General features: G+C 38.4%; 1 protein-coding gene across 5 annotated transcripts in view; it reads left to right on the plus strand.

The window, feature by feature from the left end:
• LOC119695508 (synuclein alpha interacting protein) overlaps positions 1-25,920 on the plus strand; it is an 88,506-nt gene extending 62,586 nt beyond the window's left edge. For 2 of the 5 annotated variants that reach the window (XM_038124172.1, XM_038124171.1), the window contains 6 exons: positions 3,406-3,531; positions 8,913-9,082; positions 15,621-15,713; positions 18,131-19,199; positions 19,335-19,383; positions 25,349-25,920. In XM_038124172.1, the coding sequence (XP_037980100.1) occupies positions 3,406-3,531; positions 8,913-9,082; positions 15,621-15,713; positions 18,131-19,199; positions 19,335-19,383; positions 25,349-25,494 (1,653 nt within the window). In that variant the 3' untranslated portion in view covers positions 25,495-25,920. Of the gene's footprint in view, positions 1-3,405; positions 3,532-8,912; positions 9,083-15,620; positions 15,714-18,130; positions 19,200-19,334; positions 19,384-20,989; positions 21,058-25,348 lie in introns of all 5 variants that reach the window. The other 3 variants (XM_038124174.1, XM_038124173.1, XM_038124175.1) reach the window with 3 other exon arrangements.
• The last annotated feature ends 784 nt before the right edge of the window (positions 25,921-26,704 follow it).

Raw genomic sequence — 26,704 nt, forward strand, 5'->3', positions numbered from 1 at the left:
GAGAGTCAGTCCATCCATTGTTTCTTCAGGCATTAGACATGCACGCCATATTTTTCTTCAAGAATTATAATTTAGAATAGGCAGCAGAAGGGAGTTCATAGCAAAGTTCCTGTGTTAAAGGTCATCAAACTACAGTCATGGCCTGCCTCCAAGGACATGTCAGCAACATTGTATTTTTCCAGTGGGAGAGGGGACCACATAAGTTAATCTGATTGAAGAGAACAAAAGCTCAAACTCAATCCATAGCCTGGTCAGCACAGCTGCTAGCAAGGGTTTCTTTAAGCACGAGATTATTCAAAAGAAGCCGTGATGGCTGGCAGGCCTTTTCACACTGGCATAAGTCACAAGTACAGGGCATGCCAGCTGTGTCTGACCCAGTTCACCAGTCACAGGATGGTGCTGGTGCCATTCTGGGTGCATATCGTCCTAGTCCCGACTTAGAGCTTCATGAAGCTGGAATATTTTTCTGTGAGGAGAGTTGTGGTAGTATGGACTGCACAGGTAAGAGGCAGAGGATGGGAAATGCCAAGCGTTTGTGGTTTCTCAACTCCAGAGAATCTAGGGAGACTTTGGACAACCAGCCTGAAGCATGGCTGAGGATCTAGAAGGGATTCTGTGCATGCCTTGATGGTGGTACAGTTCTGGAGAGCACAGTGGGAAGGAGTGTACGACATTCAGATATGCAGATACCTAACAAAACACCTTTGTTTTACACCTCAGTATATTTGCCTTCCTGTCTAATGTCATTATTACAGAGGCAATGTGTTGTTTTCACTCACTCCTACTCCTCTACTGTGAAGAGATACTGGGAAGGCCAGCTTATTTAATTAATATCAAGTGATGGGGCTAGGATTAGCTGTAGAGTCAGTACTCTTCAGCATGCTAACCCTTCCTTTTGTAGGCCATGTAATCATTTAAGTAGTCCATGTTAGTTGTTTCTTCTCCAGAAGTCATCTGATGGAACCAAAGTCAGCAGCCTGTCCCAAATTTTCCTGAAATCTCTTTGGAGAGAGACTTTAATTATTGTAGGACTAGAATATGCGAGAGGTGTTAATAACTGCTAGAGCACGAGCATTTTAGGTCCTAAAAGTAACAGATACTGAATAATTTATCCGTATTTATCAGTTCCTACTACTTTACAAAAAAAGTGATTATTTTTCATTGTCTTCATCTGATGAATTTTCTTTCTATCTTTCCTTTGGTTCTCAATAAATTGAAGACTATAAGTCTGTTCCTGAAAACATTTTTCCTGTAAATACATATTATGAGTGTTAATAAAGTGAAATGTGGCTTATTTTGATATATGATTTTGATATATGGTTTTGTTTTCCCTAGTTTTAAGCAAAAAAAGTATTTGTTTTCTTGGGTTTTTTTTGATCAAGGATAAATTTGTTGAAAAACAAACTGTTTGAGTAGACCTATGACATTGTGCCTGTGATCACTTAGTGCACAGGTAGTCCCAAGTACAGATTATTGAATAGGGCCACCCAGCCACTTGATTTCCTTGTTGATAAGATAAATGACTAGAAAGCATAATTTGCTCCATGCTGATTGTAATCATAAAATTACAGAACATGCTTAACATTCTGGTCCCTACTACGCTCCAAAGAAATATATGATTTCAAAGCCATAGTTGTCTTCCAATTCTGCAGATAAGTTTTGCTAAAATATTTTTCTTTTAATTATTAAAACATAGGGGCAATTCGTAGGAGTAGTATAATCCTTCTTCCTTGCTGGCCAACGCTACTGGCATATTGAGAAATGCTCAAAAGTATTTTTAAAGGGATATATGATCTGTAGTCATCTCTTCATGCTGGCTGTCAGTCAGTCAAGGAGAAGTCAAAATACTTATGCCTTCACCCTGTAGTAAGAACAAAATTGCTGCTAAAGTGAAGATATGAAGAAGATAAGCATCAGACAGAGTAGCCATCTGAAGCAGTAAGCAGAGACCCAGATGCATGAATGGGCAGAATCATCCTGGAGTAGCTCTAGAAGCATCCTCTTCTTTTCATTGAGATTAAAAGATTAAAATTTCTGTAGTACTTTTACACAAAAAATGCAGGTTTACATCCAAACTTTTTAGAATTTTCTTTCTTCATTTTTATTCTTTATCTTTTCTACTAATTACTGCTCAGAGTCCTATATGTGCTTTCAGTACTCTTTTATTTAGGTCTACTTTGTTTTCCACATTTCTGATTTTGGGTGGTTACGTACTTATGTGTCACTGAAGCTACTGAGGAGCTGCAGGTTAAGTCTGTGGATCAGCTTTTGCCTCAGCAACACTAGAATCCACAAAGCCCCCTTGAACTGGAGCTCTTAAGTTGGTATAACATGATAGATATTAATGCAAGATATTAAAAAATACACATATAACTAAAAAAGTTTTATGCTAGGAAGTAATTTAGTCTTTTCACCTTTTCAGATAGAAAAACTGGGAAAGCAGCTGTAGTCATCTTTAATGGACCCCACTTTTCTATGTAATCTATAGATTTATTCTAGATTTTCAATATGCATTGTTTTCATTATGGCAAAATGAAATTTAATCTGGAGTGGCATGAAGAGTTCATAGAGATAATAATTATTTTTCCAAATAAACTCCCTGGGGAAAATAAGACATCAAAAAAGCTTAGTGCACATATGTAACTTTCCACTGTTAGAAAAGAATACCTGAATAAATGTAAATGTGTATTGCACCTACATACACACCAAAAAAATGGTACTAAAAAAAAAAAAAGTCTCTACTTCAGTTTTGGCTTCCAGACCTTCAGTGACAAGTTTTTGCAGTCCAAGTCTCCCCATTCTTCCCAACATGCAGGGCATACAAATGGTCCATGAGTCAATACATTGAGTTCTTAGGGTAGCTTTATTTTCTGGTTTTAGTTGTGTTGCTTCTTCTTTAGCACAACCATGCAGAGATGGGGAATGATTATAGAATTGAAGAATCTAACTGCTCAGCTCTGCGATCTGAGCATAATCCTATTTTAATTTTCTAAAGAAGCTTTTATGAAGTCTGACCAAATTTCTCAATGTGATTTTCAACTTGATATATGGGGGTTATTCTTCCTCAGGTTTCATCACCAACCCAGAGGCTTGCACAAGCTTCATGTACAATTTCTCAGAATGCATTACAGTACTTGTATTTTTCCTATTATTTCTTTTTATAAAATAAAGTATTTCAGCTTTTTTCCTTGGGGGTGGGCGGGGGGGGGGGGGGAAGAAAACCAAAACTCCCAAAACCAGAGTTCCATGATGCACTAAGCCTATAAAGTTAAGAGAGACTGAAAACAAGGAATTATTGGATAGTGTATATATATATATATATATATATATATATATATAATAGATGACAGCACCAGTATTCCTTTTCATTATTTCTTATCTTTTGTAACATTTCTTTGCCCTTAGGAGAAAATCCTTCTGTGGCTTCTTCAGTTTATGCAAGAACAAGGGATTTCGCTGGATGAAGTTGACCAGGATGGAAATACTGCTGTTCACGTAGCTGCTCAACATGGCTATCTAGGATGCATACAGGTAGAGCGATAGCTATAGCAGAAACCTCTAAACTTCAAGCTTGAGTGACAAAAAAAAAAAAAAAAAATCAAAAATCTAAGTGGGAACAATTATTGATCCATTAAAATATGTCAGAAGAACTTTAAACCAGTAAGAGTCAGACTAAAACACTGTAAAGCTCCAGGTTTTGATTCTGTTCTTGAGTATGCTGTTGTAAGCCTAAACTAACTTGTATTGCAAGATGAAAGCATGATTATATTGTTTCTATATAAGCAGCTAGTGTGTATGTTTTTGTGTTACAAAAGGGCAGCCAGTGCAGATATGCATACTTTTCTCATTCCTCTGATATTTTCCTTCTGTTTATTTTTCCATTGAAAAAGGATAGTTGTAGCTATCCAGCTCAGGGGAAGTATAAAAGATAGGTTTGTTGAACGATTTACACCTTGAATAAACCATTCTTCTCAGACTTACCATCCTGGAATGCATCTGTGCTAGACAATGAAGAGTGATGCTGATTTCTAATTAATTTTCAGTAAATCATCTTGGCCACTGAAAACAATATAGTTCTGTTTATAGAAGTGCTAAAGATGGTAATTTGTCCAGCTGAGAAGGCATACATATCTACAGTACTTACAGGAGCCAGAATAAACTAGTTTGGATACCTGTGTTCAGTGCAGATGTACCAAAAAAGTCATGGAGTTGAACTGGATGGCAGGTCACAGTGTCATAGAACCATTGGATCGTTAAGGCTGGAAAAGACCTCAAAGTCTGACCAAACTAGCACCACCACCATGTTCACCATTAAAGCATGTCTTCAAATGCCATATCTACATTGGTCTTTTTGTCCACTTCCAGGAACAATGACTCCACCACTTCAACTGGTCAATCTGTTCCAGTGCTTAACAACCCTTTCTGTGAAAATTTTTTTCCTAATAGCTGATCTAAACTTCTCCTGGCACAACTTGAAGCTACTTCTTCTCATCCCATTAACTTGTTACCTGCAAGAAAAGGCCAATTCCTTCATGTTTATAACCTCTTATCAGGCAATTGTAGAGAGCAGTGTCCCACCTCAGTGCCCTTTTCTCCAGGCTAAACAACCCCAGCTCCCTCAGTCTCACAGGGCTTTTGCTCCAGACTCTTTCCCAGCTCTGCTGCACTTCCCTGGATTTGCTCCAGCACCTCAATGTCCTCCTTGTTGTGAGGGGCCCAGAGCTGGTCACAGGGCTTAAGGTGTGGCCTCACCAGTGCCCACTACAGAGGTATGGTCACTGCCCTGCAGCCACACTATTGTGAACACAGGCCAGGATGCCCTTGGCCTTCTTGGCCACCTGGGCACAGTTGGCTCTTGTTCAACCGCTGTCAACCATCACGTCTAGGTGCTTTTCTGCCAGGCAGCTTTCCAGTCACTCTGCTCCAAGCCCGTTGTGCTGCTTGAGGTGGTCCAAGTGCAGCTGAATCTCATCTAGTTGCCCTTTGATCTAGTCTGTGCAGATCTCTCTGGAGTGCTTTCCTGCCCTCCAGCAGATCAACACTCCTGCCCAACTTGACATATCTGTGACTTTACTGATGATGCACTTGATCCCCTTGTCCATGTTGTTGATTATATTTAACAGGACTGGCCCCAGCCCTGAGCCCTGGGGGACACCACCACTGACCAGCCACAATCTGGAGTTAAATACACTCACCACTGCTCTCAGACCTCTCAGAACTCAGCCAGTTTTTCACTCAGTGAACACCATAGGCAGCCAGATTCTCCAGGAGAACACTGTGGGAAACCAGATCAAAGGCTTTACTAAAATCTGGGTAAACACATCCACAACCTTTTCCTCGTCCATTAGGCAGGTCACTTTGTCATAGAATGAGATCAGGTTGGTCAAGCAGAACCTGCCTTTCACAAAACCATGCTATGGGTGAGATTCCTCTGGTTGTCGTGTACTTTTTGCATGAGGATGGTCAAGATATCTGCTCTATGAACGTGCCTGGCACTGAGATCAAGGTGACAGGCCAATTCTTCCCTGAATCCTTCCTTCTTCAAACCCTTGTTATATATGGGTGCCAAGTTTGGCAGCTTCCAGTCACTGGAACCTCCCTGGCTGATCAGTGCTTCTGGTAAATTATTGAAGGTGAAGCAACTTAACTTTGTGTTAATTGCAGATGTACCCTCTGTCCATCAAATTTACTAGAACCATTAGTCACAGGAGTACATTTCAGTGTTTGTATTGTCGGCACTTTGAGCAAAAGCTTTTTGGCGAAGAAATAATAATAAAATTATTCCAGGAAATTGCAGAGTGGTATTTAATAAATAAATGAGTAATTGCAGAAGAACAGATTAAAAAAAATAAATAACCTCTTGGCAGAAAGGGAAGAAATAAAAATTAAAGTTATTAAGTCAAGTTAGGGAGGAAAACATGTCTAAGAAGGACCAATAATTCTCCAAGGACTCAGATATGTATCAGTAAACATGTTATTCCTGTAACCGCACATGAACCAATCCGCATCACTCTTCAGGCCACTGCAAATTCATAACATTCGTATTAGTTCAGCCCTAAAAGAAATAGGAGAGTTAATTTTCATTAGCTAACCTCTCCAGAGAGCTAAGTATATTTGTGCACACTGTTATGTTGGATCTACAGCTGCAGAGCTATTATTATTATTATTATTATTATTATTATTGTTATTGTTGTTGTTGTTGTTGTTATTGTTATTGTTATTACTATTATTACTATTACTATTATTATTATTATTACATTATATATTTGATCACCCAGAGGACATAACTCTGTTGAAGCCAGTTTGAGAGTATCACATAATAAAAAAAGGAAAAATCGATTGAGCTGAGTGAATAGACTTGAGAAGAAGGCAGTCAAATAGATTTGGAGGACATGACCATCTCTGCATTTTCTTGCTGAGGGAACATGTCTTTTTTCTTAAGGACTTGAGGACTGGATCCTGTAAAAACTCATACGAGAATGAAATAAACAAACCATCACATCCATGTTGAATCTAGGGGTTTACTATTGTATTGTAGCCAATTGCTAGGATCAGTTAGAAAAAATGGATAGCAGAAATGTTTATGATTTGTTGGTGGGGGGGACTGTTGTGGTAGAGGGTGTGCTTAGGGTTTCTATGGAGTGTGTGTTTAGGGTTGCTATCTCAACAGTACCTCATCAAGATGTGCAGTGCATTTGAAGGAGAAATGGATACAGATTACTTTAAACAGAGTGGTGACATCTGCAGGCTGTTTTCATGGATAAAACTCAATAAAGAAGAGACTAGCCCTGCTTTCCCTGTTAAGAACAAACTTTAATAAATGGCTTATAATTCTAAAGATTATTTTATTTTAGGTAAATATGCAATTCAACAAGTGCTTTTTGTTGAAGTGAGGCCATAAGAAGTAAGTTATGAAGATATCTAGTGGTGATAAAAATACGCAATGTCAGTAATATCACTTCACTAACACCTCACAGTCTTAAGTGTAGTTGATATTTTGGGCTGTGAAACAAAATAAGCTCTGTACCCAGTAAGCTTACAGTCTAATTTAAAATAATGTACTGTGAATAATTTGGTAAGAGGAAAGAAGTGATAAAGAAAATAGAGAAACTATAGACAGCAGCATGAAAAATGAAAAATCACAGGCTGTCAGTGATTCTCTGGCCCACTTACTCACTGTATTTATGAGCATATGGTACTCCTATCATGTTTCAAACTATATGATTACTTTCTGCAAGGTTGTAACTCTCCTTTGTTTTCTTTTTTGACAAATTAAGCCCAACCTATTGATATGAGATGCAGTGCAAGAGTTCGTAACTTTCCTTGCTGTATGGTTTTAGCCGATCAGACAGACCACCCATTCCATTTCTATCTTAGCAGATGTCGAGGTCTCTGTGTCTGCTGCTTGTGGTCAGCCAAGTCACTCCAACCCTCAGTGGTTTACCAACTCTGCTTGGATAAGTCAACCAAGAGCTCAGCCATGCAATTCCTCTTCTGCATGTGTATGCATAAAATTAATGGTGCTATAGTTTCTGGCTGTACAGGATCACAAGTTTTCCGAGCGGTTGGTATCAATGCATATCAAAGCATTGCTGAGAATATTTAGGTCCTATTTTACCTATTCCATCAATGCAAATAGCTGCTAACTCTGATTATGACAAACAGATCATAAAGAGGGAAGACTTGGTCTCAAGTCTTGCTTCAGTTATTGGATGTCTTGAGGTCAGCCAGACAGAACTTTCTTTGCACAAAGAACACTCTTTATTCTATTCTCAGAATAACTCAAATGCCATGCTTACAACCTAGGCTTCTCTGCTGGTACTGTGAGTAACACAGGGATATACATCAGAGTATAAGATCTTATTTTTCTTGAAGACTAAATGTCAACACATATTTCAGTATGTCTTCAAAAGAAAATAGTGACTAACCAAGCAAGTGCAAGGCAATGAGATTCTCCCAGCATTAAAAAGCCACAGTGACCTAAAGCCCCCTAAATTCCAACTAGATTGATAGATCCAACTAGATTCTTTATCTGCAATAAGAAATTTGGGCCTATCTGACCTAAAGTATCTGCCCTATCCTTCATATAAGCATTACTTAGTTAAGGAGTCAGGACACTGAGACTTCCCTATGGTGTGTTTTAAACATAGGGATTCTTCTGTGGTAGAAAATGGAGAGTTAAACAACAAAAGTAGTCAGCAAACACTGTAGCAATGACATTACTAAAATGAGATTCTAAGGGTGTGTTGAAATACCTTGCAGTGTGGAGATCCCAAGAAAAGACCTAGTAAGCTATTACAGCGTATCACTATCCACTATAAACCGGCTAGCAATGTGTTCATGCTGCTGCTGCTCTGGACCCAGATGCCATCTAGAACAGATGTCTTGTGTCTTGTTTTCTAGGTCTGCCATGTGTAAAGTTATCACAATGTTCTGTAATGCGTAGATAGGTACATCTGCAAAAGTTTATTGCTGTGGTGCAGGAGAGAATCAATAGGTTGCCAGACAAAAGTCCTCTGTTTTCATTTGGTAGTCCCACTCACTGTATGAATGCTACAAGTGATGCTATGCTGTACAAATGAATGAACCGAAAACAAATTAATTTAGTAGAACTTCAAGGGGAGAGGAAGGAATAACATATAAAATATAGTCTCTTTATAGCTTTTCTGAACTGCAGCTCACTCTTCTGTGTTACTTTTGCACCTGAGTGGTAGATTTTATTGGTATGTGGTTTATATTCAAGCTGCAAACAGATTTGTCAGTGACTGAATTTTAAAAATTACTGGCTTAGACTAATGCTTTTCAAGCATTTTATTCAGGAGTGCTTTTTGTCAACCATTCTTGTGCTGATCAGAGGTCACAGCAGAGATTTACACTTACAGATATCACTGTTCCCTTTTATGTTTTTACAGACATTGGTTGAATATGGAGCAAATGTCACCATGCAAAACCATGTGGGAGAGAAACCCTCTCAAAGTGCTGAGCGACACGGGCACACCATGTGTTCCCGCTACTTAGTAGTTGTGGAGACGTGTATGTCACTGGCCTCTCAGGTTGTCAAGCTGACTAAGCAGCTGAAGGAGTAAGTGTTTCATTGTTAGCAAGAGGGATTGATCTTAATTAGGATTGATTGTAATTAGGATTGATCCTAATTCATCTTCAGTTTATTAGAAGTGTCTATTTTTTTCTTCTTATATATGACATTTTAAAGTTGGATTTCTACCTTATTTTGCCACTATTTCCTGCTCTCAAGTATTTGTCCCTTCACCTTTAGCAGCTCAGTTTTTCAGCTGTTCTTTTTGTGGCAGTTTGCTGTGGACATACATGAAGGGAGTGGCAGCTGAAAAGGATATGTATGAAGAAATCCAGTCCCTTTTCACTTTGCATATCTGGCAGTCACATCATTACAGATCATCATTTCTGCTCATATAGCATGCTTTTATCTACAGGTTACAGTGCTGGGTGTTGATGTTGGGAGGAACAGTAGAGACAGTAAATGCAAGGAATTTTTTTTTGGTCTTGGAAAGTCACCAAAACCTACAAGGGCTACTCAGGAAATATCTTCTGTTCTATATTTCTTCATATGAACTTGTTTTAATATTTTGGTATGTTTTAATTAAATATTCTGTAAAGATCCTATTATTTTGAAACACAAATTATTCTAGTTGCTTGCTTTAATTGTAGATACAGTTACTGTGGCTTAACATGTCAGTATCCTCATAAAACTCTTAGAAACTATCAGCACTGACCTGACATTGTTCCGGCACAGATATGTGATCAAGATGTCAGCTATCACAGTCCGTGAAAATGACTTCTAATAACCCCATGTTTCAAGGACACCATATCATTTTATGGTGATAAACGTGTAGCTAATTGTATTTGGCATAAATTACAATACTCTGCTAGCAGGGGAGCTGCAGAGTGGTCTCAGTGAGAATGAGTGAGGGGTTTCCCTTTGCTAGACAGAACTCTCTGAAGCAGACCCACTGCAGGACACAGCTAAGCCCCACTGGTCATTCTGTGAAAACATACCTAAAAAGAGCAGAAAATGCCAGAGAGACAAAGGAAACAGAAGAGTGACAATCAGAGGGAACAGCAAGGCCAGAGGAGCTGGAGGTGCACCAAGGTGGAGAAGGCATACTCCCAAATGGTCCCTGGAGTACCCATGGTAGAACAGGTGCATCCCTTGAAAGGGCTGCAGCCCATGGACAAGCCCAGAGCCAGTGATATCCTGATTGGAATGTAGCAAGTCAAAGACCCAACCCTAGAGAACAGGAAAGGGTGGGAAGAAAAGTGCAACAGGGAGAAAGTGCTCCACATGAACCCTGATCTGTGCTGTATGTTGGCTCACTGAAAAGACTGGAGGTAACCTGCAGCAATGACAAGAGGGCAAGAGAGGTGTCTGAAGTGAAGCCTGAGAATGGTGAAGAGGAGCTAGGTGTGCAGGTGAATCTGGGAGAGAAGTTGAGCTTGGAAAAGGGGATGATAGGTGTTTTAAATGTCTATCCTTCCTTGTTTCCCATTACCTGAATCAGTAATGAAGTATTTATGCTAATAAACCATGAATTAAGTTAAATTCCCCATGTTGAATCTTGTTTGTCCATGACAGTAACAGGGAAGTGAACTCTGTCTTTATGTTTACATTTTCCCTTTGCAATATTTTCATGCTTTTACATTTATACTGTCAAAAATACAACACTAAACTGATCATTATAACATTTACCATTTTCATAATTTTATAGCCTGACAATGTTCCCTGGATATGTCAGTGTACCTGGTTGTACTTGGCCTATTTGCTGAAAAATACTAGCATCTGACCTAAAGGAGAAAAATAAACATAGGGCATTTCCCTAGAAGACAGAATTAGCAGCTGACTCCTATAATGAGTAATATAATTAAATATATTTTCTCCATAATTCAGTAGGAAAAAAAACAAAAAACCACAACCGCAAACACACAAACACACACACCAGGAAGTAGAGGTAGTAGCCACAGAATACCCATGTTTCAGTTCTTTTCTCTTCTCACCCAGTACTTGATAAAAGTTTTATCTCTCATTTGGAAAGAAAGGAGTTGTTATGTGAGTCAGCAGGCTGCTTACTCCCACAGAAATTGTCTAGTTGTGACTTTCATGACAAAAGCATTATCACTTCAGCAAGTATCCCTGTTGTCTCACAGACTACATCCATAGGAAGTAATTGAAATTATTCTTATCTGGCTCCTGAGTAGTTTCTTTGCTTGTTTCAGCTGGAGTTAAATTAAAAAAAATACCCTTCAGCAGCCTGTTTTTTAGGCTTCAGATTAGTTTCAGTGCAGCAGCAGCAGCCTTTTCTCCCTGTTCTACAGAGATATGTCTCATGTGGAACCCTGTTGCAATTTACTGAGGCAGTGAAATAATCTATTTTCTGCTTGAAGGAGCAGCTTCTGCATGGCTCTTTGGGCTGCAGGCCTCAGGTCACAAGAGGTTTTGATAAATGCAATGGACCGTGTTCAGAAGCTCATGCTCAGGAGCCAGAATGGATGGTAGAGGAAGACTCTTGCCTTGTTTTGCAGTTGTCATCCTTCTGAAAAATCCAAGGACGGTACAAAGTGCATCCATGGGGCAGCTTTTCAAGAGGGCCCTTATTCATAGCAGGAGAATTCACTGTATGCAACACCTCTGAAAATCCTGAAAGAAGTTAAGAATATCCTGAAGACATTAAACGTCAACAGATGGGAGTCAAGTTTGCTATCTAATTCTTTGAAATGTATGTAACATAGCTGTTATGTAGGAATAACTGCAACCTGGGCAGTTGAGCTGGCCTTCCTGGATTTCCACCAATACTTCTCCCAGGGTTAATGAACACTGTTCTAGAGACAGAAGAGGTATGATTGTATCATGATGGATGACCTGAACGGTCAAAACACTGAGGGCTCTTATGTGTTTCCCAGCCTTCCCTCAGCTTCCACGGGCACGAGCTGGTCATGCAATCTTCTTTTTTTTGAGAACTTTATTGATGAAATAAAGCAGCCTCATCTGGTAATACTATTTCCCCAACCTAAGAAAGACTGGAATGATTGATATTCTGCAAGAAGAGCAGTGCAGAAACTCTCTTAGACAAGTACTTATCAAGACTTATATCTTCAAAGGTTTGAAACCAAAGAAATCTGTATCATCTTCCATTCTCTTTTTATGAGTTCTTCCAGTCATCAAGCAACAAAGAGGAGTTCTAGATAGAAGTTATTCCAAGCCATCATAGTGTTTGGAGCCATTTATTAACAGAAGACATAAAATCAAAACAATAACATCATTTTTTCCAGTTTTCACATCTTTCAGCTCTTTGAACCAAAGCAGCTCAGATGACAAATACAGAGGAGTATAGAAAAATATTCTGAGCTGAGTCCAAGTCTCCATTCAGGGGTAAAATCCTTTATATTTGGAAGAAGGAAATGTGTGGAAATTACAAATGTTCCATCAAATCTTCACAAGAGGATTAGCTCAGAGTTTCCCTTAAAAGGGAAAAAACAAAGCAATTCTTTCCATAGGTAGAAAGGAAAGTGGTCCACAAAGACCTGGTATTAATGGCTTCAAAATGCAATCTTTGCTTTAAATCTCTTCCTAATTACAGAATTTTTTTTTTAATCCAGTATGACTTCCTGAGCTAAACAGAATACTTAGGACAGTCACAAAAGTTTCCTACAGAGCTATAAAAAGTAATTTGCTTTCATTTTACTTCCTGAGGTCTTCACAGGTCTTACAATCTCAGTTATTCTCTCACTGATTTCACCTGCCCAAAAAAATCCGTGGTTGCCAGTGTAGAAAATTCCTATGTGCAGTATGGAACTTGTGTTGTTTGGGCTTTCCTGGTCTGAAGAAACCATGTCAGAATTAATGACGTGAGTTCTTCTATAGACTTCTTTTGCAATGCTGCCTGAAAATGGATCTGCATTTCCATATGGTACTGTCCTACATTTATGGACCTGGATGGGCAAATCAATTAATGCGTGAGACACCTACTGATTCTTCTGATATGCTGTCAAGCCAAAATCTCTGTCAAGGTGGGGATCAAAACAAACCATGAATCAAAAGATGAAGTTGAGAAAATAATCTAATATTCTCTGTTGTAGGCACTTTTCTGTGTTATATGAAAGAAATCTATTATTTCCTGGAACATCTTAGGAGCAGCTGTAAAAATAACTGAATAAAAAATTTCTGTAGTGGTATGGTAAAGTGTGTGCAGGTTGGTTTTTGGTTGTGTGGGTTTTTTTCTGGGGTAGATCATGTTATATAGACATATAGTAAGAAACCCAATATAAACTTTGAATTGTTCATCTCTTTTTCACTTAGTTAAGCCATTTTATGTCCTGCTTTGTAGCATAGTCATTCTTGTGTTATTTGAAAAAAAAAACCAACCAAAACCGGAGAAATTAAAAAACATGCAAGGAGAGATACTCCTGCAGAGCCCAGTGCCTCAGCCTATTCCCTCTGCAGTTACTGTGCTCCCTGATTCCATAAGGAGGTATTTGGGGTCCCCAGATGTCTAACTAGACACTGAAGAGTCCTTACATATTATTTACTGGGAACACTGGCTAAGCTAACATCCCCAGAATTTGGTCATCAATTATAATAAAACGAGTATACCCTCTTACCTCTGAAGCTACAGTGATATTGTCTCCTAAATCAGTCTGGATTTAATACTTTGCACTATTGCTATTCCAAGAAATTGTGATCCCCTGTTTCCATTGTTATCTTGGAATATATATGTGCATGTTATTTATCTTTAGGGATAGCACCGGCAAGAAGTGTGGGTGGGTGTCTATGGCTTACGTACTAACTAGTTGAACTGCAAAAATGGAGTAAACTTTAACTCTTTTAGCACAATAAATTGTTTATGTGGAATGAGCATTACCTCAGGAGGTAGACATGTCATAGATCTCCACTGAAGCTAAAAACATAAAAAACTGTTAGCTGCATTATTTAGAAAAAGCAATTGAAGGAATGATAAAAGGAAAAGAAAACAGATGAATTGCATCACAACCTGAAAAGAATTTCACTGGCTCTTATAAGAGATTATCTGGGGAGCTGCAATATAACCTAATGTTGACAGATAGTAGAAGTAATTTTAAAATAGTCTAAGGAAGTGTGTAGGCCAGAGGAAGAAAGATGAAAAATTAAAGGAAGAAAGGATCTACATAAAGCATGGCTGTGTTGTAAAATGCAAGGCAGTATGTCAAGATCACACCTTTATTTCTATTTCATTTTTCAAACTCATTTTGATATATTAAAAGTAAAGCGTATTTTTTCTCTGAGCCCTGTAAGTAGAACCTCTAAAAAGTGATCTGGATTCTTTCTGGCCTTGACATTGCCAGTTATAAGGACTGCATTTGGAACACAGCTAAATCTTTTGCTGATGGCATGTGAGCTAGGAAAGTGTCCAGCTAGGAAAGTGGTAGAGAACTGCCTTAGTTCTGCAAATCCAACAAGAATAAAAGTACTAAAAACATAGCAACAGAAGCAGAACCTGGAGGAAGCAGATAAAAAGTAATTTTCCCATGGTCATTTGGTCAGGACCAGGGAGTAACAAGCTCTAAATATCTAATTTTCTAGAAGTTTTCAAATAATTCTGTCTGTGCAGTGTTTAGATGCATTGGAAATTACAGATCACTAAACAGATGTTACTTGTGGTTGTCAACAAAAAGGAGTGTTTTGATGTAAGAATGGAATGTCTGAATTGTATGGAAGCAGGAAAAAGATGATTTTGTGGCAAATTAATCTGCCATTCTTGAGGGTTTGCAGTGCTCAGCTGAGACCATCCAAGGGAAATAGGTATGTTGCAGGACAAACAGATGTGATTACAGGTGACAAATTGAAAAGTGAGTTTGTACTGTGGATATCACTCTCATTAACAATTTTTAGGTACTATTGCAATTTTTTAAGTGCTGGTCTCGAAAGTTATTTGAAAAACAGTGTAGATCACACCACCACACTGAAAGTGATACACGTGGGTAGGTATAGTACAGGGATAAGGTGGATGCAGAGCCCAGGTAGGACCTTTGAAAAGGTTGCACAACAAGCAGATGTGGTACAGACATCAAACACCCAACTCCATCCTGCAGCTGTAGTTTGGTCCAATCCTTTCCAGTGGGCAGAAACTTTTCTCTGAGTTCATTTACAAATAGAAAGGGAGAGAGCAGTTCCTTGAGCTGTTGCTCAGATGATGAAGGCCATCCACCGAATGTAGGAAGTGACTGCTTAATCTGTGTGCTTTCTATTCTTTTCCATAAACAAGTAAGAAACAAATGCCCTAAGTTTACCATATTTTTGTGTCTGTGAGTCAGTTTCAATTCACTGGTGCTTATGATCATACACTTGTCCTTACATGAAGTATAATAATTAATCTGACAAATAGGTTTTTCTCAGTTGTTCTTGTACAGTGATCACAAAATGTCAGCAGAGATTCAGACAGAAGCATAAACTCTCTATGTTCTTATTTTTAAGTTCTCTATTCAGTATATAAAGTACAGGTGAAGTGGACTTCTTTCTTTAATTCAAAGTTGAAAGGGTAGTATCAGTTTTCCTGTAACTGACTTATGCAGTTAGTTTTAAAATTTGAGATAAACAGTCTTACATTTTCTTGCAGGCAAACTGTGGAACGTGTGACATTACAAAACCAGCTCCAGCAGCTTTTAGAAGCCCAGCGGTCGGAGAGCAAGTCACTGCCCACATCCCCAAGGTAAAGTGACTGGAACTATACTGCAGCCTGTATTTGCACATTTTCATAATATATCAGTTATCAGGAGAAGCTGTGCTCTCCTGATAGTCTAAATAGTAGATGTGTTCTGTAAAGAAAATGTGGGGCTACCTTGTGGACTTGAAGCTGAGCTTCTAAAGTTTGACAGTACGTAATGCTGATAAATATTGGAAATTTCTGAGAATAAACTAAGTAGTCCCTGGTTCCCAATAGAGAGAAAGCCAATTTTACAGTGGAATGTAGTATGTTTTGAATTAGATGAACAGCAGAAGATCCTAGAAACCTTAGGGAAGATGTAAAGTTTGATGTTTTGTTGGTTTATCATACATTACTTTTAGTAGTAATTTACAAAAAGTTACCAAAAAACCCTGCTTTTGTATTAATAAGGTTCCTTATATTCATTAAATCTTTTTTACCTGCTGTAGCTTGTATAGAAAGTCAAAATTCTGGAAACTATTTTTTACGTATCCTGTCAGAAGTCACAGAAAGAAACACAAGTTTCAGATATTGAAGAGGTAGACAGAGGACTGGGTCTCTCTGACAGTGAGAGAACTGCATGGAAGCAGATGAAGCAAGCATGACTTCACTCTCACAGCAATCTGAAGGTGATTTTGAAAGAAATAAAGTAACTCACATGCAAATAGAGTTCAGTTTATCCTTATTTTTTAATCTGTTTTTGTCTCTGGAAGCCATATACAGTGCTTTTCTCTATTTCAGAGTTGTTAGGGGGATACATGTATGTGAAAATGTAAAGCCGGCATAAAAGCTTCTGCAGCCATTGACAGTCATCAGAGCTGTGGTCATCAAGTATGAACTTGTAGGGTCAGTGACTGCTCTCACAGAATCCTGAGCATTTTCCTGTACAAGTGCTCCATGGCCCTGAATTTCATGTGTCACTATTTCAGACAAGTGCAAACAGTTGCAGTTGTAGATAACAAAGACATTAGGATTAGAGGCACATTTGTGTAAAGGAACTTCAGCTAGGAAAGGGCTGTAAACTTCAAACTCCTGCTGAAGTAGAAAACCACTCTGGAAAAGGTGGGTTCACTTTTTTTTTAGGAATCTTTGTCTTCCCTCAACAGGGATGGTGGGACCAAAAGCTGTTTTCCAGCTCATTTGGTTTCTGTGATTTTTGCTGCCTGATCATTCCAAGTGGTCTCTTATCTGAGTTCTGGTGTGCACCAGGACTGTTTTACTTTCAGTATCAGATAAGATCAGGTGAAAGCAAATCGCTCATTATTCATTATTCCTATAAAAGGGTAGGCTTCCACATCATTTTGGTTAAGTCACCAAGTCTGAAAATTGCACTCTATTTATTTTATTTCATAGTTGGCTACTACTTTTCCTTCTAGTTTGACCTCACTTGTAGATATTTTCATCATTCAAGGACACAGTAGCAGATCTAAGAGAACATATCTCTTTTATTAGGAATGTGCACTGTAGATGCATGTTCTTTGGAGGGTGTAGGTTTGCCTCAGGGAAAAAAATCATAAAATTAATTGAAAATTAAGTGTTTAGTATAGGCATGTGAATTTTTTACACTGTGAGAACTATGGACTCATCAGAGTAGAAGGTGCTTGCCAACCTCACAAGAACCTAAATTTTGTCACCTTGTCCTTGCTTAGAGGAAAAGTGGTTTAAAGTAAAAGTGTGAAGTGTTACAAGCTTTAGCTTATGTCACAGGAAGAGAAAAGGTCTACTGCAATTCACATTCTTCACAAATCAGGCATTGTTGAAATTGCCGTTTCCTTCTGTAAAACCATTGGAGTTCTAAATTTTATATATTATTTTATTAGTATTGAAATACATTCATGTCACCTTTCTCTTGCTTTTCAGTATTTCATATCTGAAAAGGTTTTCAGTGCAGATTGCCCTGATTTTTTATGAAGTCTTGTATGGTTGTTATTATTAATACCAGATGCAGTTTAGATTTATGAAATCAATGCTATGCAGAGAGGTGGTACTTTCACAGGACTCAGAATTAACTACTTTTGTATTATGATGTGACTTGAATAGTAGGCATTTGGCCTTGTGGAGTTTTTTCTTGTCAACCCACACAAATAGGAGAAGTTTCTCTAGAGTTTTCCTCATAAAGTCATATTTGGTGTTTGAATAACCATTCTAAGTTTTGGTTTTAAGGAGGTTTGGTTTTGGTTTGGTTTTTTTTTGTTATTGTAAGAGAAAGTGAAGATACTCAAACTCTACACAGGAGTAGAAACAGTATTACATCCTTCTCTATGGAATATTTACTGTGGCATCACAGTAATGAATTCCATGTGAGTAGTGATGAAAAGGATAAGTAACAATAAACTGAGACAGACACATATATTGGAAATGCCACATTCACATTTTAGATATGCCTTAATTTTGCTGTGATGTTTCCTCTTTTTTTCTTTAAGCTTGCCATCATCTCCTGCTTCTTGCAAACCCCAGTGGAAACCATCTGAAGCAGATGAATTGTCTCCACCAAAAAGTAAATTGAGCACCCAAGATGGGATTCAGATTCTTGGCAGCTTGGGAACGAACATATCTACTCGTGCTCGAGCTAAAATAAAAGATGAGGACTCCGATAAAATCTTGCGACAGTTGCTGGGGAAGGAAATCTCTGAAAATGTCTGTATGCAGGAAAAGCTGACTTTGGAATTTCAGGATGCTCATGCATCCTCCAAGAACGTGAAGAAGATTTTGCCAGAGAAAAGGGAGTTGAAATTAGCCCGACTGAGGCAACTGATGCAGCGGTCTCTCAGTGAGTCTGATACAGATTCAGCTAATTCTGAGGACCACAAGAACACCCCTGTGAAAAGAGCTGACAAACCAAGACCTCAGCCTATAGTGGAGAGTGTTGAGAGCACAGAGAGTTTGAACATGATGCTTAAGAAGCACACTTCCACAGCAGGACGTCGCTTCCCTTTTGGTATCAGGGTCTCTAAGTCTGTGGACGGCCACAGTCCCTCCCCAACTTCGGAGAGCAGTGATGCGGATAATGAAGCCCCATATCAGTCTGGTACAGTACCTCAGAACCAATTCTGTGCAGACATCTCTCCATCCAGCACAGACAGTGCTACTGCCCAGAAGGTTGCCACCAGCCCAAAGAGTGCTCTCAAGTCTCCATCCTCAAAGCGCAGAACCTCTCAAAATTTGAAACTTCGAGTGACTTTCGAGGAGCCTGTGGTGCAGGTGGAGCTAGCAGAGTCAGAACTAAATGAGGAAAAGGAAAAAGACCGGAGCAAAGGAGTCGTGCGGCCTCCAGCCAGCTCTGGAGAGCATGCAGGGGATCAGCTGAAAAGGCCTTTTGGAGCTTTTCGGTCCATAATGGAGACACTGAGTGGCAACCAAAATAACAACAACAACTGTCAAATGGTAAACCACATCAAAACTTCCTCAACGCTGCCTTTTACCTCACTAGGAAGGAAGACAACAGAAAGTAAGGGAAATCCAGCAGTTGTCTCAAAAGGAAGAAACAAGCCAGTGAGTACACTGAAAGAAAGAGGGACCTTTTTTTTTCTTGTCTCATTAAGTAATGGATAAGTTTGACAGCTTCTTCTTTCTGCTTTTTTATTGCAAAATGATACACACAAATACTTTATTATATTTGATCTACAGAAAGCCCATCCACTGTTCAGAGTTGGAAGAATTTACCAAGGAGTGGCAGGTATTGCTTATGTATAGAATCTGTGCTCTTAGGGCACATGATTCTCAAATTCTGTGTTGAAAGCTTTCCACAGAGATGTGATTCACATGGAAATGATACTTGGTGCTGCAGTGAGCGACAAAACATACAATGAGAATGCCAGTCTTGAAACCATGGGTTTTCTTAGGAGTAAATAACTGAAGGACTAGCCCTGTCCTGTCCTACAAAGACTGATGAGGCCAACCAAATAAGAAAAATAACAAGGAAATGTTGCAGAAATGGTCCTTCCTGCTTCTGTGGGAGCTACAGCCAACCCTAGGTGTTGAAGCTGTCAGCAGCAAGTCTTCTTTGACCATCTTCTCAAAGCACAGAGTCTTCTTGTGTCAGAGCATATGGTTGGCCTGTCAGAAAACATACTGGGTTCAGATCTTTCCCTCTCCACAGTGAACAGTGTGCCTTTTCTGAGAACCCAAGGGAAAGAGGGATGTATGCTCTTAAAAGGCTCGTCCTTTTGCTTGAAAGATAGGAGAAAATACTTGGAGCAAATGCATCTTTCAAGGTTTTAGGTCATAGGCTGGATTCGATGATGTCAAAGGTCTTTTCCAACCTAGTTAATTCTGTGATTCCATGATTTTGTACTGAATAGAAGAGACAGATGTAGGAAATACTGTGGGTGCAGTATGTTTGTGGAGTGAAGTGCAACCACCTGGAGATACAAAAGAGATGAGTGAGAGGGAATTGTAGATGATTTAATCCTCTGTGGAAGACAGGCAGGGAGGGAGGCAGTAGATGGAAAAACATGAGGTGAAACAATAATTTGAAGATTAAAAAAACCATAAAGCATGCCGATAGGATGAGGGGCAGCAGTAGTGAATTATATACTGTAAAAAGTATGATAAATTAATGGGAGAAAATACAGGAAAATCTTAGGCAAAGAGGAGGCAAAAGAAAGAGTGGAAAGAGAGAACTGTGAAATAGTGAATAGTCCATAATAGTGGGTGCTGTTAGACCAGTAGTGCTATTGTAAACTGAAATGAAATTAAATGAAACGGAATGAAAAATTCAAAGGAAACCTAAAGGGCTAAGTAGAAGTGGGACTGCATTTCTTAAAGTCTGCTCAGAATCATAATATGAGCTACTGATTTGAGTCTTTAAAGACATGCACCATCTAGTTGAACAGCCAGTTTAACAAAGTTTTTTATAACACAATGGCTTTTTTTTTTAATGGGTGATTTATATTTCATAGTGACAGGGGAAAAGACAGTCTGTTTTCAAAGATGTTCTGATACGTTGCAAGGCCATGAGCATTTTCTGTAGTTCCCTAAGAAATTTGGAGGTTTGTATGAAGTAATTCTAACAGTATTGATGCTTGCAATATAAAATGCTTGTTCTGTGAAAAGACCGTGTTTGCATGTCACTGCTGCCAGCATCAGAACTGTGGAAAGAGTAAATTTTCATACCAACCCAAAGGACCATAGCACATAATCTCAAAGAGATTCAGGTGCAAAAAGAAATCTGTTTAAATGTTACTGTGGCTATCTGACTGCATGTTTTAGTTGATTTCCATGTTATGCATGTGGGAAGCTCTGTGCATGCTCTTAATTGTTATGATGTTGTACTTCTTTAGGATCCTTGCTTCAGCTACACCAGTCTTTCTTCTAGCACGTTGAATGAAGAGCTGTGTAACTATGCTTGGTATGTGCTTATGTGTGGTAATGGTTAGCATCTCTGTTGCCTTCTTTTCTCAAATTGTATGTGTTTGTTAACATTGTAACTGAAGCACTTGAATTGATTGATTCACAAGAGGGGAAGTAGATGAACATCTAAATTCCTAGAAAAGCAGAAATTTATGATGGATTTCTGCTGATGTCACCATTGAACTGGCTGCAGGATTTCAGTTCCAAGCAAATACAGAAAGTATTCATGCTCATAAATCCACCAGGGTGTATAGCAGACTTTGGCTGAGTATTCTGCCTCTGTTGAATAAAAGTCAAATACCAGATGAGAATGGAAATTAAATCTCCCCTCATGAGAAGAGCAAAAAGACCACGGTTCATCTCTAAAGAGAATACAGAGAACATGAAGCAGAATGCTTTACTCTAAGTCTAAGTGCTCTTCTGTTTTCACACACTTTTCTTACTTTCCCTTAGACTTTGAAGTTAAATCTGTTTTTTAACTCTTTTTAATATCAGATTAACTCTGACTGTATTCAAACTCCTTAATTTAGTCCTGTTCCATCAGTATTATTCAGGCAGATAGAAACCAGTCCCTCAATTCTATAAAGATGTGTTGGAAAAAACGACACTTGATAAAATGTTTATTTTATAAGCAAACGCTCTCTAAAAATGGCCTGTTATTTTCACTTAACTCTTAAAACTCACTCCTTTTTTCTTTTTCTGTTAAACTGAGATGTAAAGTTAGTTTGATATTAGTTATTCTGCAGTTCAAGACCCTAAGCCCTAAGTCACTTTCAAGTTAGTGTTTTCTAAATATGTAATGCATGGAGGAAGGGGGGTCCATGCACTAGTTTTCTATTGCCAGGACCTTCCCATACTTAAAGACTCAATTTCTGTAATGGAAATGTGAGTCTTGTTCGGAAGCCATTGGCACTGTGTATGTGAAACCAGGAACTGTAAGATTTCCAAGAGGTTTCATTCTCTCCTGAAAACAAAGAGCGAAACTTCTGTGCAAAAAATTGGATAGCAGCAGTCAGAGGGAGCATCAGTGGGCAGCTTCCAGTCAAAACATCCAGCTGCCTGTCCAGATCGTAGAGTAATACAAAATGATTAATCTTGTCCTTATGTTAGAGCCATCTCCTCAGTGTAGGCAGTTGTAATTTGTCACTTGCCTTGTGTAACTGCTCTTGTGTGAGAATGGCAATGTTGCATTTTCCCAGAAATGAGAGACAGGGAATGTCTGGCTGGCACTGCTGGGCTGTGGAGTCACTTGCTGGGAGGGTGATGGTTGGGCAGGAACTCCTGGCTATCCCTCCAAGCACTGCTGGTCCAGGCACTATGTCCTAAAGCTTCCCTCATTACTATGGACACTTGGAGAACCAGAGAGAAGGAAGCAAGGAACAGAGTGCAAGAATGGCGCAGCTTGAGCAGGCTGTTACAGGACCCACGAATTAGGAAGTGGGCAAACTATATGCCAAAGTCTGTGGCATGAGATTTCCAAATATCACATAAAAGTGGAAGTTGTATTTTGCTTTTCCGAAATCAGGACACAGACCTGAAGGTTCTCAGAGCTTCTAAGTTAGCCTTTGTAATGACATTTAGCATACATTGTGATTTTTGAATAGCAAAATTGGTGCCTGTCATTTGCCGACTACGTGATGTCCAGTAGTTGTGACATTTAAACCTTAAAAGAACATCACCATAGTATGCACTACAACCTCCTGAACACTGTTAGAATTTTTCCTGGATTGTCTGGGGACGCTACATAATTAGCATTTCAGAACTATTTTGAAAAAAAATAAAAAACTTTTTTGGAAAACAGGACAGTCTTCAGTGGTTAAAAACTTTACAGATTTTTACATTGGGAAGTTATATTTCTAAACACTGTCCCAAGCCCATTGTGACACTACACCCTTACAATAGGGGATTTCATTAGCATTTTCTGAGGTCATTATACAAAATCTACTTTCAGTGAGATTGTATTCCTGCCAACTAGTTTCCAGCACTTTTTCTTCAGCTTCTGTACTTTTCATTTGTTTGGTGGGGTTTTTTTTTTTTTGGTTTGTGGTTTTTTGGGGGGGTTTTTTGTTTGTTTTTTTGGGGTTTTTTTGGTGTGTTTTTTTTTTTTTTTTTATTTCATTCAAAATACCCCAAAGTACATTAAGGCTTTGTAGTTTTTTGAGTTGGTCACAGCTTAATAGTAGAAGACTGTGCTAAAGTTTTTAGTGGGCTGTTAAAATTTGATACACCCTATTTTTCTTAAAGCCTTGGAGGAAATTTTGGATGTGCAAGATGGTTTGGGATATTTTTTCCTCTTTTAGAAGGATTAGCTAGTTTTTGCATATTACAACTCCAAGCCAATATTTGTAGTATTTTTCCATCTTACCTGTATGCCAAGGAACAGTTCTTTACCGCACTTTGAATCATCTGAGATCTGCATTACAATAAAATAAGCAGTAACTCACCATATCAGTATAAAACCCTGTACATATAGGTACAGCTATGAACAGCAAACTTTGCTTCCTACATTGGGGCACTCAGCAGAATCCATCATCAGATATCTGTCAGATAGTAAAATGGGCATGCTTCTAAAACAGCAAGTGAATCTAACCTAATATGTATCCCACTGCTAGGCCTAATACTGGGTAAATTACAACTTCAAATATATTCTCCAGAAAAAGAATGCTTGTCTATATGTCCAGCAAAATAGTAACCATTAACTAATTACTTATCAGCAGCTAGTAACTATACTAGTGGAGTGTAACATGAATGTGAAAGTAACTTTGTCACAGAAGATTTACATTTGTTCTCTTGTGAACTGTTGTGATGACGTGTTGCATGAGAGGATGTATTAGTGGTGATACAGGCACTAAAATATATTAGAAATTTAATTAGAAATTTGGTTACTAATTAGCAAAATTAGTAATACATTTTGTCCAGGTCGGGAGGCACAGCTGTAAAAAGCATACCTGTTCAGTATTGTCACCTAGAGACATCTGCATTAGCCAAAAATTTTCTTCTTTGAGGTTACACTGCAACTGTAGAGCTGCCAAAGGGACTCTTTGGTGTGCGTAGTGAGCCTCTACATGGGGAACTCACCCACAGGCTCTTTCAGCACTGCAAGCCTAGGCCAATGAAGCAGGTTAGTCTTAGCCTTATAAAGCATCTTTTAGTAAGGATAATGGTTAATGCTGTGATAACAGCAATGCACGTGAAATGGCAACATGTAGGTATGGCAAAGAGTGAAGCTCCTCTTTTGCCTCCTCAGACTCAGTCCTGTAAAATCTGTCTGGCTCAATTCTGTGCCTTTTGATCTTGCTTTGGGTATGTGACAACTGTAATTTAGATGAATAAAGAGGGGTTTCAAATAGAATGATCACTCATGCACTTCTTATTCGGACCCAAAACCATGAGGTCAGCTTCTGTTAAACCTTGAAGTAACCACCAGGTTAACTAACCATCCTAAGTACAAGTTTCCTGGGAATATTTGAAAGCTATTCTGGCTTACAAGAGTCAGGCTTACGAGTTAAAGGCAAACATCTTCGTATGCACTCTTGCTCTCACTCCAGTGTCTGTTCTTTGCAGCAGCAAACCAGCTAGTCATGGTTGTATTGTAGGAGTTTTGCTTTTCATTAGTAATAACTAGAAGTGAAGCTCTTAACAGGTTTGAAAATTGCTGTGGATCGGATGCTAAGTGAACAATCAGTTGGAGGTTAATTGAAGAGAAGGGGAACATACTGGGAGCTCAGAACAAGAACCTAGGAAAGGAAGTGAAGAAAATGAATGCTACAAATATGTTGTGCTTAATTTTTCTACTCTAATTGGCAAGCTCTCATTCAGATCTCCTACACAATATATAGAGAGGTTCATTTCTCTCTCATGATTATTGATGGTCATAATTCTATTACAGGCAGAGTCAGAAACCAATAGGATATGTCTAATGTTGATTGTGGTGGACCCTTCTGTCACTGTGATACTTTCCTCTAAAGTACCAAAAATTTTTTTTGTATTCTTTGCGTTATTACCAGAACATGAGAACAGCACACTAATTAGTGCTGTGACTTAAAAAGCTCCTCGTCATCCCATTGGTTTTCAGGTTTGATTCCAGAATGAAGTTATAACTCAGAAAAAATTGACAATATTAAAAAGTATTTTGTTTAGCATATGTCTAGAAAAATAAGACCAGGGAGAAAGATTAATTCAGATTTGAATGCATTGAAGTGGAACAAAATGGGGTAAATAAACACATTGCCAACCACTTTATATTGTTAGTGTTACCACTTAGTAATTTTCTCCATTTTTTTCTCCAGGCATGATGACATCAACTGGAAAATCCAGAAATCTGACAGTGAAAAGAGTATTGAAGAGCCAGAGCTGCAGGAATTCTTCCTCTAAAACATGTCATGATGTCTCACGTTGTTTGAAATACCTGAAATATAGCCTTTTGAAACACTAATATGAGACATACCCCTCACCAGCAAAACAGCAGCTGTTAGGATGCCTTAATTTGTATCAGTTAGACCATATACAAATCTTTTTTATGATATATGTGTATATGTAACTTGTTTGTAAACTGTGCTGTGTAAAGGCATGGGTGAGCAGAAGTAACAATTTGAAAATTGTTATGACACTTGCAAACTCCAAAATGTTTGTTAGGCCACGGAACAAGTTTTGTACTTTGTGTCTTGCATGGATATATTGTCATATATCTTTATTTCCCTTTGTCAACAGCATATACTGTCAAAGTTTCATCCAGGACTCTGCCTGTGCAGCTCCTCAGTGAGATCAAGGCAAAAGCGTTGATTTTCTTTTTTTTTAGTATGTTTTGTCTGTTGTTATTTCTTTTTTTTGTAAAAAGGAAATAAAGACAGTGTTAATAGGATACACTGAGTGCAGATACTTCCTGTAATTAATTTCCTCTTTTGAGCTGTAAGGTTTCTTTTTGATGTTCATTTGATAATTAGACAACATCCATTGTCTGGATTTCAGTCAATTAGTTGCATCAAGAGTTGCTTTAATGTTTAGTAGTCCTTTATGAGCTTTAAAATGTGTAGAAATAAAAAGTGTAAATGCAGTTTTAAGTTACCAATTACTGCTACTTGCCAAGCACTGGCAGTGTGCTCATCTTTGTTGAAGTTACTGTATAATGTACTGAAACTCTAACCCACATTCTCTCAAAGCTGTCATGATCCCTTTATTGAATGTTCTTTTAACTTTACAGAGAAAATGAATTAATTTGCTTTGTTTCTGGTAAACTATGAGTACATTCTTCAAATGCATCCTACAGCACAACATCCAAAAGCAGACTACTAGGCAATCTTTATTTGTCACATTTATTTATAGCAAATATATGTGCATATATTTGCTTTATTTTGTTTTGATTATGTTGATTTATTTGTATTTGAAAACTGCTTCCATTTGCTGAGAAAGATTCAAATTTGTGAGGATTTGTTTTGCTGACTGTTCTAATATAACACAGGGAAGTCAAAGAAAGTTTGCCAAGGAAATTTTTTCTTTGTCACAAAGACAGTCAAAGAATCATGAAGTGGTTTGGACTGGACAGGACTTTCATAGATCATTTTGTTCCAACCCCCCAGTAGTGGAACATAAAAATTATGGTCTTGTGATAATTAAATTCCTGCAAATGCAGAACTAGTAACTAAAAA

Source organism: Motacilla alba, chromosome Z (genome assembly GCF_015832195.1).
Source record: "Motacilla alba alba isolate MOTALB_02 chromosome Z, Motacilla_alba_V1.0_pri, whole genome shotgun sequence".
Lineage (NCBI taxonomy): Eukaryota > Metazoa > Chordata > Aves > Passeriformes > Motacillidae > Motacilla > Motacilla alba.